The following is a 17,123-nucleotide window of genomic DNA, read 5'->3' as shown; positions in this document are numbered from 1 at the left end:
TAGGGAATGCCTGAACTAGATGGATATTTCCGTCAGCCATAGACTGCCCCGGCAGGTCAGGTATGACTACACACAATGAGGCGCCCTCTCAGACAGGCAGTGTGTCGTACACAACAGCTCGGCTGGTATTCCTGCCAGGTTACTGAGGCGCCCTGAATGCCTCCCTGCCAGCCGCACGCATTACCCAACCGTTACTAGCTGCGTCAGCGCTTGACTCCACCAATCACAGTGAAGTTCCCTGTCTCCGGGCAATCCCATAGGTGGAGAAATGGGCGGGGCGTGTGAAGCCGACAGGAGATCCAATGTAACCAGATACTGGCCCTGAGGTGCAGTCACAGCTCGGCGGAGGGGACGTTGAGGCGAAGTGCGGGCAGTGGTCGGGGAGCTCCGGCTTCCCTCTAGTCTTTCTCCTTAGGGTGTGGAACCAGCTTGGGGGGGCGCCATGCTGGCGGAGGATGGAAGCTGATCAAGATGTGTCGCTTAGAGAGCAGCTTTTCCACGAGTGGGTCCGGGAATGCATCGTGAGTGCGGGCTTTAAATTGTTAAACTGCCCTGGGAGGGGTCTGTGTTAACCCATTCAGTTCCCAGTGCTTGTGTGTGACTGCGAATGGGGGATCTCTAGCTATGTAAGAGGGGCAACAACCTGTGGCTATGCCCCCCAAACCCAGTCCGTGTGTATGCTGCAACCTGTAGTGCTCCATCATGTTACCCTACAGAGTTCCTAAAGGTCATAGAGGATGTGTTATGTTGCCTGTGATGGTTACTGACCATTGTCTGCTGAGGGCCCTGGGACAGGGTCATAGGTCTCTGTAGAATTTGAGGTGGGGGAGGATGAATCCTCCAGATTATATTCCTTTACTACCTGTATAAGTGCATGGGACACGGATCCTGTTTCAAGTGAAATAAATGTCTGATTTTTACAGAGTTTTTTGGGTTTTCAAAGCATATTTTTGCTGTGAAGTGACGTGTTTTGGCTTGTGTTACATGACGACTTGCTGGGTGACTATACCCTAAAGCCAAATTCACACTGTCAGTATTTGATCAGTATTTTTCACTGTTATTTGTAAGTAGAAACCAGAAGAGGGATCTAAACCGAGAAAACCAGTAAGGACAATCTTTTCACCTTTTCTGTGTCTTACAAATCCTGCTACGTGATAGTAAATGTCAGTCGATTCTCCCCGGGTATTCTCTGAATTGATTCTGATGATCCCAGATATTGTGTGTGCACACATGCCATCTTCTTGGCTCTAGTACTGTCTGTTTACTTCCACTTGTTGCTGGCTCATTTACCAGCCATGCCACGCTGCAGAGCCGGGTATTATGTGTGACAAGTCACTTTGACAGCTTGGTGCTCCTGTATACGTAACTGGGCTTAGGTAAATATCAGTGACGCTGACAATACCTGGGAAGGGTAAGCTTCAGGCCCATGCTCTGATATGTAAGGTAAGAGAAGGTAGAAATTGCTGCAAGTAGCTGCTTCATAGCATTTCTCATGATCCGAGCCGTCGCCTTATCATAGAAAAGAGACCTTGTGCTATGGGAATAATGGCTACCCAAAATAATCATTCCCATTGTCCTAGAAAGGATATGGAGTCCTCTGCGGAGTACATTGACACACTATGATAGTCGAGAAGGGCTTTAAAGTAGGTCACATGTCTGGAATCAATGGCAGTTTTCAGTCATTCTAGGACCTTGTACAAATAGACCAGCATTTGTATGGTTTTTTTGTGTCCTTTTAGAAAATAATACAAAAAACCCAAAATATTTTGTGTCATCGAAGAGATTTTTTTTTTTTTTTTTTGCCCACCCCCACATCATGTTTTATACCAATGAGATACAGTTGACCTATCTTGTGGCCAGGACTTCTGTATCTCATCGGTGGGAGTCTGATATCTGGGCCCTCACTGATCAGTTCTTTCCAGCCACTGGAAGATGTAAAGGGAGACGGTGCTAAAAGTTAGTCTGCTCCTTTTCATGTAATGGGCCAAGGCTGCAGGCTCTGTTCACTGTATAGCAGGGACATTGGTATACTGTAGCTCTGCTCCTCTCATACTGGATTCATAATTTCACTATATGTAAGTAGATGACTATGATGCGTGGAGTCTGGGCACTGCTCAGTGTTCAGTCCGGGAAATTTGGTTGCCATAAAGCCTGTTGGACTGAATTCACCTGTGTGAATCCAGCGCTCCCCATAGAAATGAGTGGGCTGCTTCTTTCACCACAAGCAGTCCCATTGAAGTGAATGGGAAGTGGCGGCGTGTACGGCAAGCTCTGCTCATGCCGAGCCGTACACGTCGGCACTTCCCATTCACTTCAATGGGACTGCTCATGGTGAAAGAAGCAGCCCACTCATTTCTATGGGGAGCGCTCGTATGCCGGCTCCCATAGAAATGAATGGAGCTGCTTTACACGCCACTTATTCTGAACATGTTTTACGTTCAGAATAAGCTTCAGTATACGTAGTGTGAATGCAGTAAGTTCACAGAGTTTTTTGGTCAGGATTTTGAGGCCGTATCCGCTTCAAAATCCTGACTGAAAGAAGGCTCCCATTGAAATCAGGTGATTTTTTTTTTTTTTTTTCTGGGAGCCAGTTTGTTTTGGCTCCCAGAAAAAGAAGCAACATGCTCATTCTTTCAGGCAGAATCGCCTCGCGACATCTGCCTGAAGACACTCCCTCCCAACTAGGCCCATTCATTTGGGCCTAATCCGGAGTGGAGTGCGTGACTGGATGCTGGTGCAGTGCATCGGCATCCAGTCGCAGCTACCCCTATTTTGGACCGGAACCTGAGGCAGCCTCCGCCTCAGGTTCTGGTCCAAAAAACCCAGTGTGAACTTACCTTAAAGGGGCGTTCACACTACCGTTGGTGTCCGTTATGAAGGTGTCCAATTAAAAGAAAAAAAACGGACACCTATCATAACGGACATTAACGGACACTAACTGATGTTAATGTGTCCGTTTTTTTTAACTGATCCATTTAGTGTCTGTTTTTTATACTGTCCGTTTTTTTTCTTTTTGCTGTTTATGCTTTCTGTGCAGAAAATAAACGGACAGAAAATAACGGATTGTAACTGATGGCCATCAGTTACTGTCCGTTATATGTCCGTTGCCCATAGACCTCAATGTTAAATAAAAAACGGACACTTTCTGTCCATTTTTTCAAACGGACAAAAAAATCCTGCATGTGTGATTTCTCTGTCCGCTTGAAAAAACGGACATGGTTGTTAACGGACCCTTAAGGACACAAATGGACACAAACTGACAACAGATGAAATCCCATTGAAATTAATGGAAATTGTAACGGACACAGCTAGTGTCCGTTGCTAAAATCTTGAACGGACAGTAGCAACGGACACTGTAGTGTGAACTTACCCTAAGACATACTAATAGGGAATATAGATTAAGAGCCCTAGTTAAGGACAGTCAGTGATGACAATGTCTGTGCACTGCTGCAGAATAGGTTGGTGCTGTAGAGAGAAAGCCAAATGAACTACAAATCTGGTTTTATCAAGGAGCTTTAATCTGATGCTGGGGACATGAAGGAGTATTTAGAGATGTCCAGTATATAAGTAATTCATCTTTGTTGAAGTGTTGGTTGTGACCTTATAGTATAATCCACTATCTTATCAGTAAGTATGGTGCAGGCAGAATGATTCTGCTTTTCCTGCACTCAGAAGGTGTCACAGATCGTAGGGCAGCTGGGAATGTTCCACAAACGTCACTCAGCCTCATATAGTCTGAACAGGGTCATCTGCCTGCACCGGCTACGCTTCACTTCATTGTTCTGAGCTTTCTATGTACAAGCGGGATATATAGTGTCATTTATGTTACCGGTTGTAGTGTGTAGATGCCTTATGTTTTGCTTTGAATCTCATGACCTGTTTATTGAGTAGATTTGTGCATCTGCAAATATACGTTTATACAGTCACGTGGCAGCAAGTCCATACCAAAAAGCAAGCTAAAATAGTCCAAAAGATGACTTATTGTTAATATCCAACACCAAAATAGACTATAGATCAGATTGTACAATGATTGTTGGTGTCAGATGAGGAGGTTTTTGTGCCCCAGAAACCCTTAAGTCTATTATCATGTGAGAGATAGCTTCTTTGCTACTACAGGCCCCTTAATATTAACCTTTGGAATTGAAGTATTGTGATAAATTTATAACATGACTGTGCAATTTACTAATCTAAAACAACTTTATGATGCTATCATGTGTACGACAATCGAGACTCCCAAATCTTTCCTCCTTCAGCCACCTTCTAATACAGTACATCGATTGCCTCCCCCCCATCTTTATTGGTGTGGGAATTTGGTTGTCAACAATGTACCACATACGCACCTTTAGTCATATTAACTATCCCGTTGACAGCTCTAAATTACCATGGTCATCCTCAGTATTGAACCATGGGCCTTATTAAGTATTAGTATTAAGTATTAGACTTATTTTCGCATAAGGAATTGTCACAAAGAGATATTTCAAGTTCTAATTTCTGACACCTTTAATTATCTGTAAATCAAAAACTTTCTTGTGCTCCCCCACCCCCAGTTGTTTCTTGTCCCTGTAGGCAGACCTATGAGGCACTGATGTAGGCAGGCTTACCTGGTGGCAATGGAAGGGAATGGTCTCGCTGGGGTAGCCTCCATCGCAGCACAGACGGCTCATCTTTATACTGCAACCACTCTGTCAGACATAACAAATGTTTCCCTAGTTCCTTGTTGTTGACGATAATTTATACCATTTATTTTTTTATTTATTTTGTTTGTCACAAACTGTTCCGCAAATATTTCTTGATTCTGTATCACCACTGTTTATTTAAAGGGGTTTTCCCATCTCACTGTTTCAGCTTTGCCTGTTGTCTCTTCTCACTTCCTGCATTAAACCCACCCCCCCTTGCTGAAAGACACAGAAGTCTCACAATACTTATGCAGGTCAGATAATATGCACATGTTTGTACAGAATAGACTCTGTGTCATATGTGTGTTTTATATAGAGGGATAACAGACTTTTTTTTTTTAAAGTTTTGCTTTATCAGCAAACTATAATTAGCTGAACTGATTGTCCTGCTCGCAAGAGCGCTGAGTAAGGGACTCACTTGTCCTATCCCACAGGTCCGTGGTTATAGCAACGCTGTGCAAGCAATGGGAGGACTAAGTTCACATAGCAGGCAAACAAAGCAGAATTTCTAAAGCAATATATTTAGGAACAGTCTTCAATTTACATAAGCTACCAGTAAAGATAGGATCCTTGAGATGGGACAACCCCTTTAAAACCCAATCAAAATGGATTAAATAATAAAAAAAAAATCTATAGTGTGGCAATACTGATGACTGTCATCCAGATGGTTTGGGAGGCCAGACTGCATGCATGCAAGCTGCATGCACACGATCCTATGTTTTGTCAGTGTGCTAGCTGCGCTATTCATGGCTAGCACACTCACCTATTATCCATTATTTTTTGTGACCCTCCTACATATGGTCATGGGTCTTCGTAGGGGGCTTTGATCCCGAGGCAAAATTACAGTCCAAGCTCACGGCAGGAATTTAAAGGGACCATTATATTATTCATGTGCCGTTTCCTACGGACTGTACGATGCAGACGTTAGTGTACATGTAGTTTTAGGGAAGGCCACATGGGATTCATATATTGGAGAGTTTCTGTCAGGGAATTTCTGCAGCGTGTTTTATCACTAAAGGCCGTGAAACTTTCACAATTGACATTCTGCAGGTATAACACCCGCAGCACAGGTCACTTTATACTGTGGGCTTTGATCACATCGTGTGGATGATTTTTACATAAATAATGTTTCACTGCCAAAAAACTGACAGTTGTGTGACTAGACTCATAGGCATTCATGGGTTTATAATGGCCGTTATTCATTAAATACGTGACTACGTCCCTTCTGTGGACTTGAACGGTCTGACATTAGGACTGTGAAAATGGCATTGATGTGTGCATCACGCCTAAGACAGAGGCGGTATATAGCATTTCTAATAGATTACCCCTAGATGACACGTCCAGGATATAGCAGTGCTATAAGTATTTAGTTGTCAATATTTACATGTTCTATATATAGGAGATGTTACACAACGAGAGTCTGTATCCTAAGTACAGTGCACATTGGCCTCTCCGGCTTGGTTGGTGCAGTGTGGTTTGTTGGACTGAACTTTTACCCACTAGCATCAGCTCTTTATAATCTATTGGCAGGCTGTATCTAATGGCTTTCAGAGAAGTCCTGCTCACTGGTCATGGTGCTCTGTCCTCTCAGCCTTTGGACCCTGATTGTACAGGCTATTCTCTATCTTAGGCAGATTTTATAGCACTTGTTGCAACCCAATTTTCAGCTTCTTCGCTTTCATATCATACAAAACTTTGCAAGTATTGAAAAATGGCTTCATCCTAACATTGTTCAATCATTCTAGTCACTGACGAAATAGTTCATTTATATTTAGCAGATCTTGCTCAGCTGTGACTGGAAGTTGCATAGTACTACATTGCTACATGTGAATTTTGGTTAGTTGTGGATTTAAAGGGGTTGTTGGGAGGTGTATTAAAAAAACAACAACCCCCCCCCCCCCCGATCATTATATTAGAAAGTGCTTTAAGTACGTATGGATGAGGCTAGGTTGGTGCGCCGGATTCTCCATTGTTGGGGTCCGCAGTGATTACTCATGGGCCCCATAGACTACAATGAGGTACGCCGGTATCTGTCTTGATTCCTGTATTTTTATACAGAAACTGGCAGAGAAAAAATCCTCCGTGCAAGACTTTTCTCTCCACTGATTTTTTTAAAAAAAATTTTATTTTTGTGAATCTGCGGCAAAGACCCCGATGCAGATGTGAGCCTAGCCTTAGTTAAAGGAACAAAGACATGATCAAAAGGGCTAAGGAGTTAAGACCAAACATCCAACTCCTATTTTTCCATAGTCAAACTTCTCAATGTATGGCTGACAGCCATGGTCAGACAGAGTCCTGCCGTCTCCCATATGTCTCGGCAGATTTCTCTTTTTACTCTAAAAAATTGTACGTTTCCAGGGTTATGTGATATGTGGTGAATACAAGTTATCCTGAATCATTTCTGACCAAATTATTGATCCATCTGCTCAGCTCCCCTGCTCTTTAACATGATGCCTCCATACTGTCTACATTTTACTTGCGACATGTCCCCTTTAACTACTTTTACTAATTTGTGATAAGTTTTTATGATATTTACCTAAACTTGCATCGTGTAACACAGCAATTCTCAACTAGAGTTGGAACATGCAAATGGAAAAAAGCACCTTGTACAGAATTATCCTATATGTGGTACGCAGCAGTCATTGAACTTTTCTTTGGTATTCTGAACTGGAGTACTGCAGAGAGTCCCCAGGGGTGCCCCAACAATTTGTTGGGGAAATGGCTGCATGTGCCGTTTTAACTACATCGGCATACTTTGGAGGAAGTGAAACAAAAACCTTGCTTACAAAATAAACCCCAAACTGAAGTTTATTTGGTAGGGGTGCCCTGAGTCTGAAAATGTTGGGAAACACTGCTGTAACCAGTAGACATCATGGGTCATACACTTGGTCTGTGTCAGGCTGGTTTACAGTCATAGGATACCACAAAAATCAATTTAGCAGTAAACATATGCAACCTAAGATACTGTGTACTTGGCCCTTAAGACAATTCTTTGTGGCCTGGATTTCATTAAGATGCTGGAAACATTCCTTAGAGATTCTCTTCCATGTTGATACAATCCCGTCATGTTCTTGGTGCACAATTGTTGCCTGCTCGGTCTCTTCTGTGACATCTTGCAGACGGTCTGTTGGATAAGATTTTGCTGACTGGCACATTCTTAACCCTGCTTGAGATGGTGTAACTCGGAGGGGCGGATAAACTAATATTCTCTCAATTTTAGCCACTGATTTCTAAAGCGTCTGATACTGTTTAGTAAACCACTTACACAACAGAATTTTGGCACAATTTCCAAAATGTTTTCACAATTTTGCGTGTTAAGCCCTGCTCACCTGTCGTACAAGGTGGAGAAACTGTTAGAAAGTGTCTAAAACGCATAGAAAATGAGGTGTAATAAGCATATACCTCAGTTTTTGGCACAAGTACTGGTTGATGGTTATCTGCCCCAGTCTGTTATCCTGCACAAAGTAGCCATTGGATCGTGTGGGAACTATTGCAGGATTAGTTACATGTACAAAAAAGTATACTAAAAATACTTCCCGCACTCGACACTTGTAGGACTGAGGATGCCCAGCCAGAAGACTTCTGATGAGGAGCTAGAAGGATCTGGCATGGATAATTGGGATGCCTATTTTATGACTGGACATAAGTTGTTACCACCTGAGGTGTCTGCTAGTGACTTTCTCCACTTTTGTCATTCTAAGCACATACAGACTTGCCCAAGCCAAGTGTACATGTTTATGGAGAAATCAGGAGGGATACTTGTTGGTTGTATGGCCGCCTTTATAGCTATACTGATGGTTCTGTTATTAACAGAATAATAAGAACTTTATTTATATAGCGCCAACATATTCCACAGCACTGTACAAATCGGAGGACACATGACCAGACAGTATTAGGTGTTACAATGTGACAAATTAAAGAACATAACAAACAATAGGAGTCAGGGCCCTGCTCGCCAGATCTTACAATCTGTGAGGAACTTTTATTTATCCAGTCTAATATCAGATCATTATGAATCGGTATGGCTTTATATACTGACAAGTTGCGATAAAGCGGTGTATGCTATTTGACCTCATACAGACCTTGGCAGATGAGTATGAATGACCTGGTCTCACCTACTGCTGCCTGCACCAGTCTCCTAAATGTTGTACACAAGACGCCCTAGAACATTTATGATACGCAGTCTTATCTTATGAGGTTGCTAATGGCTTCTTCCTGGAATCTTTTCCACTATCTTCTATGCAAAACATAGAGTTTAAAAGGGTTTTCCCACCTTAGGTACTTACTCTGTATCCAAGGATATTACATAAATGTCTGATTGCTGAAGGTCTGATCGCTGAAGGTCAGGGCACATGTTTATTGTCATTACAATTGTCTGTATTCATGCTATTAAATAATACTCAGATTTTATGTGGAGGCAAATAGAAAACCTGGCCTGCTCCATCTATAGTAGACTATGGGTCTATATGTTACAATACTTGAAGCTTACATGTGCCTCTGTGAAAGGTTTCTTTGAGCTACATGGGCCCCAAACCCTACTTATAATTTCTGCCTGCTTTAGTTTGTCTCTTGTTCAGAGTTCTTAGGATGGTTATTTCAGCGATGAAGTAATCGGCAGCGGTTCAGACATGAAGATCTTATTACTGGTGGGATAATACATGCTGAGTAGTCAAATTCTCTACATACCTTTATCGTCTCTTTTTGGACTTCACATTTGTGCTGTCTAGATAGCTCAATCCTGGATCCTTTCTTATACGTGATACCTTCTGCTTATGGAACCAATAGATCTCTGAAGACTCTCGCAAGAGATCTTTTTAGTGGCCAACACAAGTACAAAGGATGTTTTTATCTTTTTCATTTACAGAATTTCTTAATAAAGTGATTTATGTACCAACACCATCTAAGAACAAATGTGTGGTACCATGATGGTAAGTTCTCAGGATGGAGCCCTTGTTTGCAGTGCTCTGGGCGCTTCTTAGCCCCTCTCTCTTCTCCAGATGACAACTATAGCATCCAGTCAGGGGAGCGCACAGTAAAGATACACTTTAGGGAAACACGGTGGCTCACTGGTTATCACTGCAGCCTTGCAGCACTGGAGTCCTGGGTTCAAATCCCGCCAAGGACAACATCTGCAAGTTGTTTGTATGTTCTCACCATGTTTATGTGGATTTCCTCCCATTCTACAAAGACATACTGATAGTAAAAAAAAAAAAGCCCTATATGGGGCTCACAATCTACATAAAATTAAAGGTACACATTTTGGGCACTTGTGATAGCGGTGCTGAAGGCACAAAAATATTACCATTGCTCCGGATATGTTTACATGAATTTTACTGCTTCTATCTGTCCAGTCTTGTTGAAACTAGTAGGATCTGTTGAAGGTTTCAGTGTTCTTCCCTTCTGTATCTTTTTTTTTTGTTTTAAAAACCTGAAACCTGGTAGTCTTAATAGATCCTAATAACTCCTCCTTAATGATGTGTAAGGAGAAGGGGACAGAGAGAAGCCTTCAGCAGATCCAGGCAGGCAGTCAGGAGCATTTTCCGATTGGTCTATGTCTTGCTGCATTGCTGTGTCCTGTTATCAGACAGCTGGAGGTCACCACATCTCTGCTACTATCCTGCCTTGGCTAGAATCCTCTGATGTGTTCACAGTCCGAGACAGTCTGTGATGGGCCTGAATTTCAATGAATATATCATCTCTTCTGCGTCTCAGCGGTGGATAATCTATTAGATGCTTGTGTGCTGCACAATGAGGTTTGCTGGATAAGTGACCTCTGGAGATTGACTTTCAATCTGCATCATACTTAGAACAATATATAGTATACTGAGTGGAATGTAACATAATGCTTTATGCAGTGTATATGGAATATACTTCTATGGTAATAAGGGATACAAGAAAGCGAACCCCACAAACCATTCGTACACCCCTCATTATGTTACATTGTATCCGTTACTATTTATCACAGTTTGTTGTCGTGTCTCTCCCAACTGTATAAGATGAGCTGACGTATGTAGTTTTCTGTGTTGTAATCCTACCATTACTGTGAAATGGCAAGGATTGCACTTCATCCATTGAGTAAAGTTTCCGTAATCCTCCAGGGTTCAAGGTTTTGTTTCTTGGCCAAATACTGTAACTGTGACACATACACAGTACTTATAATGAAATCAATATGGTATAGCATAAAGGAAACCTGCCACTACAGAAATGCTGTCCAGTCTCCTGGCAGCATATTATTATAAAACAGGAGGAGCTCAGCAGATTGATTGATATATAGTTTTATGGAAAAATATTGAGTCCAACTTGTATATGAAGTCTTTTCTCCCATCCCTGACTTAGAATTCCTTTGGGCGGTCTTCCATAGTGATTGACAGCCTTCCCTTTATGAATGTGCAGAGATCACTGTCAGTTACTGAGTAGACCCGTCCTCTGGACTCCCAAACCCCAAGAATACTTCATAGATGGATCTTATACATGAGACAATTATAGGGTTATCCGCTTTCCTTAGGGTAGGCCCTCAATATTAGATGTGCAGGGGCCTGACCCACCCAAACACCCTGCAAAAATCACGGTACTGAGGCATTGCAGGAGAGCCCAGATGTTGGCTTGCAATGTAAGCTGTAACAGCGAGTGTAGATACTACAGTGCTGCCCCATTGAAGTCTGCAGTATCTACACTCGCTGCTACAGTTTGTAGTGAGTGAAAGTCTGACCACTGGGATCCCCACCGATCACAAGAATGATGGGCAAGTTACAGAGCTCTACCATCACTGGCAGTCTCATTGAAATGAATGGGGTGCAAAAAAAAAAAACATTATCGGTTGAAGTAACCCCTATATTGTTGTTGTGACCAGGATACCCTATTAATATGCAGGAATAGTCTAATTGCAGAAATAAAACTAAAATCCAATACCTTATTTATTCCACCCTCTTTCATGCTGTTTTGACAAAAACCTGGAGTGTTAGGCATTGTAATAAAAATCAAAGCTATTGTTTCAGGTTTTTCCAGGAAACATTTCCACATCTGAATCAGGAAAAGGGAACTGCCTTTGGAACTTTGCCAGTACTTTGTGAAGCAGAATCCTTAAATATTACTCTGTGTGACCCTCGTGTGTCAGAAGTATCTCTGGCAAAATACGAGTCCACCTTTTTGTCATTTTAATCCAATTTATTAGCGTGGGTAGAGAGAAGGCAGTCAATGGAGCTTCAATTTATACATGTTCAGGTCATTGGCCATTCTGGACTGATTTTATCAATATTCTTTGTCCCTTCATCCTGGCTGCTTCAGACCAGACACTTTATAAGATTCTTCCAACCCTCCGTTTGGTGCAGTCAGTCCTTTAGGCCAAGAGATTCGCTTAAAATCGAGTAAAACAAAATTCTTGAAACAACAATATCGTATCACCAAAACTGGTAAAAATGATTACCGGTGTTGCAGTCCCTCAGTATCAGTAGGGACCCCATAGTTTGGACTACACTAGTCATGCTGATGTTACCTAGTAGTACGCTATCTCTTTCTGAAGTAGGAAATCCCATACATACAGTGAGGAGGCGCCACAACAACAATGTTCCTGAGAGAGCCAGTGGGACCCTATTCCCATCCATAGGAAAGGGACACTGTCTCAGGATGTGAAAAAGTACTGCTGTAACAAGAAGCGGTTAAATGCCCTTTTTTATTTTTTTTTATTTTTTTTTTTTTTTTAATCACTTTTTTGGTTTTTATTGGAAGAAATAATAATACAATGAAAAAAACTTCCACATTATCACATTGAATTAGAACAAAGCAAAGACTTGTGGAACAGAATAGGTAGCGGGTGATTCCCAAAGAGGTGTGAAAGACATGAAGCAGTGAGTCTGATCACGTTTGCGTCTACCCTTTATTGCTCGCCTGCCATTGTTTATCACGCTTGTCTTGCAGTCGGCAGCTCTGAGAACATATGGTTCTGTATTTTATCTTTTTAGCATCCTAAAAATAGCTAAGGACTGTCATCTCCTTTAATGCATGGCATTTAGGTTTATGTATGTTTGCAATGCAGTTGAATGAATTTACCAGTTATATTTATGTCCTGGTCCTTGTACACAACATCCTATATGTCTGTTAATGGTGTTAAAGCATGTTGTTGATTTTTACTCGTATAGTAGTTCTCAGCTCTACTACAAAACAGAAGGAAATGTGGTCTTCCTGACAAATCTTGTGTTTACCTGCAGTTCTTTATGTTCATCTGCATCCTGTTTTGCACTAATAATGTGTACCACCCACAGTAATAGGAAAACCGTGTAACAGCCTGTTCCTGTTCTCTTGGCAGATCTGCACCTTGCTTTTCTCCTCTCTCTACCTTCTCTCGTATGTGGTCATTACCAAATTCAAGAAGCATGCTGATTTCACCACAGGTCAGTACCCACGTCCTGGTAACACGCAATATGAAATAAAGCCTGATATGAAAATGTTTAGCGGTTTTCTGGAACTTTTTAATTGATGGCCTGTCCTAAAGAAAGGAAAAGATTCGAAATCCGGGCCCCTGGTCGATCAAATGTTTGAAAAGTCTGCAGTATTTGGTTGAGCATGACAGCCTATTTCTTCACGTGAATAGGACTAAGTTGCGATCAGGTCATGTGACCAGTGAATGAGATGTTACATGGTCTGTGACGCACAAGCAGAACTCAAGGCGTACCACTGCCACTTTAAACAACTGATCCAAGGCTATCCTGAGTGTCGGACCCCTAAGGATAGGTCATCACTTAAAAAGTCTTGAAAAACCCTGTAGACTAAGGCCCCATGTTGCATAAAAACTACTTTTTTGTTGTTGCAGGTTTTGCTGTGTTTTTTTGAGCCAAAGCTAAAAGTGGCTACAAAAGGAATAGGAAATATAAAGATAGCTCTTATACTTCTCCCTTCTGGTCACCTCACTTCTCACTTTGGCTCAAAAAACTGAAAGAAAAGCTGCAACAGAAAAACAAACTTTTCTGCAATGTGGGGCATTAGCCTTAAAGGGAGTTTATCAGCAGAACCCAGCTTATCAACCTAGCAACGCAGGTTAAGGTCATGAAATGGTGTTTTCCCCTAAACAAATCAGTGTCTCCATTGCAAAGACATCGCTGGACTTGACAATATGTATATTGGCTTTTTGGAGCAATGAGGTCATTCTATTTTCGTCTTTGGAGCCACTCCCAGCACCCTTGTTGCAAGCTTATATCTTATGTTATCGCGGTCAATGGAGACAATAATTTAAGGGAAATTGTTTGATTCAGCTGTCGTTGGCCAATATGTCTACAGGGCTGGGATGATATGCAGGATTCTGGTGACAAACTCCTTTTAATGAACGTGAGAAATTCTTCACTATCGCCAGAGTATATTATATTATCATTGGTATTTGCTGTCTTGCAATAGCTTGGACTCTGGTGCAACTTACTCTTGTGTAACTGTGAAGAGGCCAGTGCCAATTGTGTTAAATATTTCTGCCTGCCACCTATAATGTGGTGTCCTTCTGACGGACAAAGGGGATCCAACTGAAATCAATGAGTCTGTCTTTTTCAGATGTAAAAATAGATTGATTTGCCTGTGTTGTGTTTTTTTTTTTTTGTTTTGTTTTTGTTTTTTGTTTTTTTTTAATATCCAGGGGTGAGAAACAAACCCAGTCCTCTGAATATAGCCATAGACCTAAAACTCAGATTTTTCATGAAGATACAACAGATTTGAGGCTCTGTATTTCTTCACATGTTCCTAAAAAGTTGCTGTATAGTTATAATATATGGATTGTATACATATGACACACTAAAGTAGCCCAAATACACAAGAGAAAAGTAAATTCCAGCACCACCAGGCTAACTATCTGTGTGCGTGTGAATAGGGGTTGTTGTTAGAGGAGTGAGGGATCAGACATACTGAATTTCAGTACTTGCAGAAAAAGAAGAGTAGACGGCACAGCCAGTTCCAAAGGTGTAGTCATATAGACAACTTACTGGAGTAATCCTATAGATCGGAACTACTGAAAAAACGGTGGTGCTGACACACCCTAGAACAACAGCATATGATGTAAAAAAGATAAAAAGAAACTTTGGGTGGGCACTCACCAATCAGTAGGCAGCATGGTCTTCTTAAGATAAAAATAATGAATCTTTATTGAAGTATATAAAACAAGTCCTCAGGGAGGGAGAGATAGCATTTCTGGCAGAAAAAGGCAACAGCCGTTTCGCGTTGTACCAAACGCTTTTTTTGAGGACTTGTTTTATATACTTCAATAAAGATTCATTATTTTTATCTTAAGAAGACCATGCTGCCTACTGATTGGTGAGTGCCCACCCAAAGTTTCTTTTTATCTTTTTTATACTGAATTTCAGTGCCCGATCTTCCATTGTCATATGTTATAAGCTGGGGCGAATAGCTGTCAGTTACTGAAAGTGTCTGGGTCCCAGAGCTTTAGGGATAGTTCACACGAGGCTAGTGACCACGTGTTTTGGTCCTAATTTTGGGCAGGAAGCCGCGTCAGAATAGGACCAAAATGCGACTGTGGCAGATTCTGACAGTCGCGGATTCCCGCTCTGGAGTAGGCACAATGAATGGGCGTAGTCCGGAGGATATTGTTGCAAGGCAGACGCCACGGCTTGATCAGCAGCGGAATCCGCCTAAAGAAAGGGCAGCTCGTTTTTTTGCGTGAGTGGGAACATACCGCAAAAAAGAATGCTAGCGGTCTACATAGACCTCTATCTCATAGACCTGAAAATCCGCCCCTTCTTGCCCCATATGAATGAGCCCTAACGTGCATAACTCCTTTTATATACGTTCACTGGTTCTATAGCAAACTAAAAGGTGACCTTGGGACTGTACGTGTTCAACATAAACACTAGGGGCTATATCTACAGTATATATAAGCTCTGGGGGGCACATGTAAGACCAGTGTCTAGCGAATGTCAAGTTAAGATAATAGTTTTAGATTTGGATTTTCCCTAACTACTACAGCTCCTATCACTTCTTAAATTTTTATTTTTTTTCCCTAATGCTTTTCAACTTTGGTAGAGAATCCTATTAAGACTGGCATATTGTACGTCGGTCTTGATAAACTGTGCAACTGACGTAAGGACAAGGATTTCTAAAGAGGCTGTGGCCACTTCATACATGTGTCTTCCATCACTGCGCCACCATGGAAATCTACGCCAGTTAGGAAAACTGATGTGGGTTATAATAAATCACACTTGCTACGTTGGCACAGTGGCTGGCTTGAGATACACGTTTGGTGTAAGAAAGGGCTTTGCACCAAACATGCGCCTCAGTGTTGTCCCTTTAACACCAGTTTTGCCCCTTTGTGTGTAGCGTGTTTTATTTTTGACTTCAGTCTAACATCTGGATGCCAAACAAAAATACCTTGAAAATGCTACAGACAGTTACAGGGGTATTCCAACAAACATAATTCCTTTTAAATTTGTAGATAATTAAACGTCAGACATTTTTGCTAATATAAGTAATTAAACATTTTGCAGATTTTTAAAGATTTTCTCTGAATATCTTGTGGTCACAGTCTTATTGTCTTGATCGGTTTCCAGTGGATCCGTCCATGAATGCAGGACCTTTCTAAGGTCAGAAAATCCGCCATGATTTCCTTATTGTGGCCGGGATATCTTCTCATACGTGTAGTTTCCCTGTCTGATGACCCTGCTACCAATAAGAAAATCATGGCTGGGTTCCTGACAAGTCCCAGATCATAGAAAGTTTGTGGCAACCGATAAAAAAAAACAAAAACATACTGTCACCACTAAAATAGAGAAAATCTTTAAAACTCTGCAGAATTTTTAACTACTTTTATAATTGCAGAAATGTTTAACTTTTAATTATCTACAAATGTAGATATGATTATGTTCATAGGAATACCCCTTTAAGTGTCAATCCAGCCTTATAGTCTGCGGGCAAAGGTACAGATTGCTCAATAACCTCAGTCATGTTATTAGTCATGTCAGTCAAGGTTCTCCTTCAGGTTGCTGTACTTCTGAGCTCTACTTGGAACAGTGTATTGTTTTGCTCAGCATTTCTTATTATAGATCAGCAGTAAGCCAGATACGTCGGGACAACTTGTGAGCGTCTTATAACTACTGGATATGGTTCATTTACATTCCATGTAGACCTAATAATGTTTACATAGTCATCAATATAATATCCTATTAATATTATAAATGTGAAAGTTTGTGGGTTTGTGTGTTTGGATGTTTGCATGTTCGGATGTTTGTTCCTCAATCACGGAAAAACCGCTCCACCGATTTGGCTGAAATTTTCCACAAACATAGTCATTACACTCGATTAAACAATAGGCTACTTTTTGTCACAATAGCGCACATACGTTTGTGCCAGGACCCTCACAAAACCCAAACTCACACCACCATCTCTGCAATCTCACACACTTTGGACCATAGCAAGCCACAAAATTCATATTGCCCTCTGCAGCCTCGCCCCTAACCCCACACA

General features: G+C 41.5%; 1 protein-coding gene across 1 annotated transcript in view; it reads left to right on the top strand.

Annotated features, from left to right (window-relative positions):
* The first annotated feature begins 275 nt into the window (after window positions 1-275).
* The window catches only part of LMBR1L (limb development membrane protein 1 like), a 43,183-nt gene continuing 26,335 nt past the window's right edge, over window positions 276-17,123 (top strand). Inside the window, exons 1-2 of the mRNA XM_075265563.1 lie at window positions 276-521; window positions 12,979-13,063. Coding sequence (XP_075121664.1) covers window positions 456-521; window positions 12,979-13,063 — 151 coding nt within the window. The 5' untranslated portion in view covers window positions 276-455. The remainder of the gene's footprint in view (window positions 522-12,978; window positions 13,064-17,123) is intronic.

This window comes from Leptodactylus fuscus, chromosome 2 (assembly GCF_031893055.1).
Source record: "Leptodactylus fuscus isolate aLepFus1 chromosome 2, aLepFus1.hap2, whole genome shotgun sequence".
NCBI lineage: Eukaryota > Metazoa > Chordata > Amphibia > Anura > Leptodactylidae > Leptodactylus > Leptodactylus fuscus.
Note: the sequence above shows the minus strand (reverse complement) of the source record. Positions and strands in the feature narration are given on the sequence as shown.